At 32.3% G+C, this 4,062-nt stretch overlaps 1 protein-coding gene across 2 annotated transcripts; it reads left to right on the top strand.

Annotated features, from left to right (window-relative positions):
• Positions 1–1,316: 1,316 nt before the first annotated feature.
• On the top strand, positions 1,317–2,656 carry LOC655859 (uncharacterized protein). 2 transcript variants are annotated; one of them, XM_962421.5, is made up of 3 exons: positions 1,317–1,416; positions 1,745–2,290; positions 2,344–2,656. In XM_962421.5, the coding sequence occupies exons 2-3, from the start codon at positions 2,047–2,049 to the stop codon at positions 2,511–2,513; spliced, it is 414 nt and encodes a 137-aa protein (XP_967514.2). In that variant the 5' UTR covers positions 1,317–1,416; positions 1,745–2,046; the 3' UTR covers positions 2,514–2,656. The 2 variants fall into 2 exon arrangements, with proteins under 2 accessions (XP_967514.2, XP_064211717.1); XM_064355647.1 differs by lacking the exon at positions 1,317–1,416 and adding an exon at positions 1,485–1,616.
• The last annotated feature ends 1,406 nt before the right edge of the window (positions 2,657–4,062 follow it).

The raw sequence follows: 4,062 nt of genomic DNA, 5'->3' as shown, positions 1-4,062 counted from the left end.
TTTAGTGGGACACTTGAAAATATAAATAATGCTTATTGTTCCAAGATTTAAAAATGGGCAACGTAATAAACCCAAATGCGTTTACAAACGTACTTTTGTGTGAAACTGCACTAATTCACGCATGAGCGACACAAATGTCGAAAGCTGTTATTATCTGAAAGACACACCGAATTATTTTGAGCTCGTGTTGCAAAATCAAACTTTTAATTTGCCCAACCGTTTTAAACGTGTAGTTATTGTGTCAGATATTCGTCTCAGTATTAATCAATAGTACAATAAATGCCGAAGTTATTATATTTGAGTCGTAAAAAATCCATTATTTCAGACAATGTTTTGCTGTAACTGTAAGGAACGCTAATGGTTATAAAAGTTCCAGTTTGGAAAGTTATTACGAAGGACGTCTGCAGATCCTTTTACAATTAGAGAATTAGATACACTAGTTGGAAATACTATCAGAAAGTTTTTCGTCGAAACGAAACTGCACTGTGGGTGGTCAAGGAGAGGTCTTTAAAGTTTACGAATGATTTGAAATTACATTATATTGTTATTACTGAGTACCTGTGTAATTAAAATAAATTAATGATTCTCCAGACTTTAAATACGTAAATGGACTGAAATTAGCTTCTAATTTTGTTGTTATCAAACAGAATTAGCATCTAATGAAACATAATGTCACAAAACAATTTATTTTTCTATTTATAAACTATGAATCACTGACCAACAAATTTCTACTTTTTTTTCTTTCAAACAATGTTATTTCTGTCAATTTGTAAATAGTTTTAATTTTTATTAAAATTTACGCTTTAGTACTTAAGAAAATTACCAAAGAAAACTTGTATTAAGAACATCAGTAGAAAGATAAAATATCACAGTATCCACAAGGGTAGATATTTTTTTTTAATTTATTTAACAATCTTTTTATCGTTTTGTATAATAAATATCTGTTAGTACTACAACCAAAAACAAAACTGGACATGGTTTAGGTTGCTTTATTTTTCTTAAAAACGATAATTTTGTGTTAGTTTTCACAACTCTGTTAAAAAACGACTCAGATCAACTGAGGAGAATTCTTAAGTTTTCCATAAGTTTCCTGGAAGAAAATTTTAATTTTTATGCAGAATTAGCTGCATAGCTAATAAACAATATTTTTGCTTTTTAAAATACTAATTACTTTATCAAATTATAAGTATAATTTATTAGTTTTTGAATGCTTGTAAAAAATAGAGAATTGAAATACGTCCTGCCATCTATGAACCAGCGGATGCACATATTGACTACAGTTTGGAGGCAAACCTATAGCTAGTAAAACAAGTGGGATAAAGAAATCTGTCAAGCCAGTCAAGTGATCCGAATCCAATGTCCCCAACCTTTAGATAACATCGAAAAACATTTTCTTATTTATTTGCGAAATAAATTGTAAGTTATTTTGCACTAATTGATCAACAGTTGTAACCATTGAGGCATTTTACTGTATCCCATAATTTTTATGTATTGTTCACCAAATTAGCTAGTCTCTTTACGTTTCCACGGGTGGCCTTCCTGCTGATTCTAGCTTTTTGTAGGTTAAATTCGCTGGAAAATTATTTCCCGGTTTAAAACAGTAATTTTCCTCAATGGCAAGTAGTTATGTAAATTAGAATGAGCAAATACTATTATTTAGACGTTTCCTTGTTAGTATATTTAATTTAGTTCACTTTCAACCACGTTTGTCCCATTTATCGCACTAATAATTGTCTTGTTCCAGGAGATTGCACGATAATACCGCCTATGAGGTAATAACAGACGCGTACTTTAAAAAACACATCGTTGATGCAGTGTCTGCGTTATTTGGAGAATCTGCAGCTTGTGTAGACATAGACGTCCTAAGATACAATCTAGCGATCAAACGCGGTATTTTAAGAGTACCCTCCGAATACTACGTGAAAATCCGCAGTAGTCTAACCCTGTGTGGTAGCTACAACAACATCAGTTGTTCCTACAAGATTCATAAGACCAGCCCCATTTTGCTGAATCTCCAGGGTGACAGTCGAGAATACGAGCACTGAAATGTCTTTCTGCCAAAGATTAGGGCCCCAGGGCAAGGATATAGTGATTTTTGCCACCCCAGAGGACCACAAGGTCCCAAGCACTGTGACTCTGCCAGAGCCTGACCCCCAGCCAGGGCTGATCCTCCCAAACGGGGACATCAACTGGAACTGCCCCTGTCTAGGGGGCATGGCAACGGGGCCCTGTGGGGTGGAGTTTAGGAACGCATTTAGTTGTTTTCACTATTCCGAGGCGGAACCTAAAGGTGGATTAGTCGGAAAAAAGTTTGCAAGTCGGCTGAATTTAATTATTTTTTAGGTAGCGATTGCTATGAATTATTTAAGACCATGCAAAATTGTATGCAAAAATATCCAACTTTGTACAACAAAGACTTAGCCGACGATGATGACTTTAGCTCGATGGATTCAGGCGACAAAAGCGCAGCGCCTAGTTCTGAAGGCGCTCCAAAGTCGGACAAAAAATCATAAGAACTTAAAGGCTAATCTAGTTTTTGTTATAGTTTAAGAAGACAATCTTTCCTAATTTGTCTAGTTTTTTCTAATTGTTACATGAATGTTACTACACAATTGTAACGTTTGAAAGTTTTTTTTTAATAAATTTGTTTTGCATTTGTTTTGTTTTGCGAATACCATGAACTGCAATTTAAGCTCTGGTCAGTGAAATTAAGTTGGCAACCCTCACCGTAGCGTTTGAATTTGATACTTTAAAGCCACAGTGTAAATTAAGTACAGAAAATATTACTTGGTTGATATAAAATGGTAAATAAACCATTGGTTATTAGACTTGATTGTTTCTGTCATTAAAAATACAGAATAACATAAAAATTTCAGGGAATTAAGTTAATTTAAAAATAGCATTGGAAAAGCAAAAAACATAATGAATAAATATTATGTTGTTATAACTGTTATATCTACGTAATCATTAGATTTTTTTCTACTTGATACCAAGTGGTGTGGAACTAATAAGTATGCGTTGAATAAAACTAAAATAATTAAAAATAAATAAAAGGTAGAGATCAGATCTACTTTAATGTCTTAAAAATATTAAAATTAGCACGAATAAAAAAAAGTAGTTGCTTTCAATCACTCAAGCTGTACAAGTGATTCTAGCATAGAATGTGCATTTTTTTAACTATATTTGTACTAATCATGTAGCAATTAATGCATTGAAGAGGTAAAGAAAGCTTAGTTAATTTTACTAATTTAGTTCGCTTTTGGATAAAATACTTCGTTTATGAACTGCATAACTCATTTTTTCTGCAAGTTTTTTTAAAACGCTTTAATAAATTACATAAATAAATTTCGACAAAAACGGGCCAGAAGCCAAAAGGTGTGGTGATCTCTACATCTTCATCTCTAAAGACTTGCGTAGTTTTTTGTAAAAGTTTGCTTAAACAAACAAAAAAACAAGTTAATTTATTTTTTTTATTTGAAACTTAATCATAGCTCGCAAAATTTCGTTAAAAACAAACTAAGAAAGTACCAAACTACATATTGAAAAAAAATTCAAAAACAGATAAAAAATCAAAAAAAAAGCACAAGGTGGTGGATACAGATGAATATAATGATTTTATGTAAATAAACCACAATCAAACAATAAAATATCAAGAATTTGTAACAGACAGTGCCACTGAAAGAATCTGAATAATTTGCATATTTGTAAAATTTATGTGTTCTGGACTACCTACATTTTTTATAATGAAGCAGAGACCATGAACTGTACAGATTATGCTGGAGATTATGAAGTAGCTGGTTTATGTGGCTCTATTAAACGAAAAACTTAAAAAATAGCATAATTTGTTAAAATGAGAGTATCATCTGTAATATAATTTGAACATTTGAAGAAAGAATTATCAGCGACGATTTTGGTGCTACATTAACATAGTTATTTAAATAAATGGGACGATAAGCAGTGCAGCTAACTCAGGATGGTTGCACCCCACCCACACGAAAGCTATAAGTACGAGAAATGTGTAAATTAACATTTAATACGAGCTTCCTCGTTCAAGCTCCAAGG

Source organism: Tribolium castaneum, chromosome 3, assembly GCF_031307605.1.
Source record: "Tribolium castaneum strain GA2 chromosome 3, icTriCast1.1, whole genome shotgun sequence".
In the NCBI taxonomy this organism is placed as follows: domain Eukaryota; kingdom Metazoa; phylum Arthropoda; class Insecta; order Coleoptera; family Tenebrionidae; genus Tribolium; species Tribolium castaneum.
Note: the sequence above shows the minus strand (reverse complement) of the source record. Positions and strands in the feature narration are given on the sequence as shown.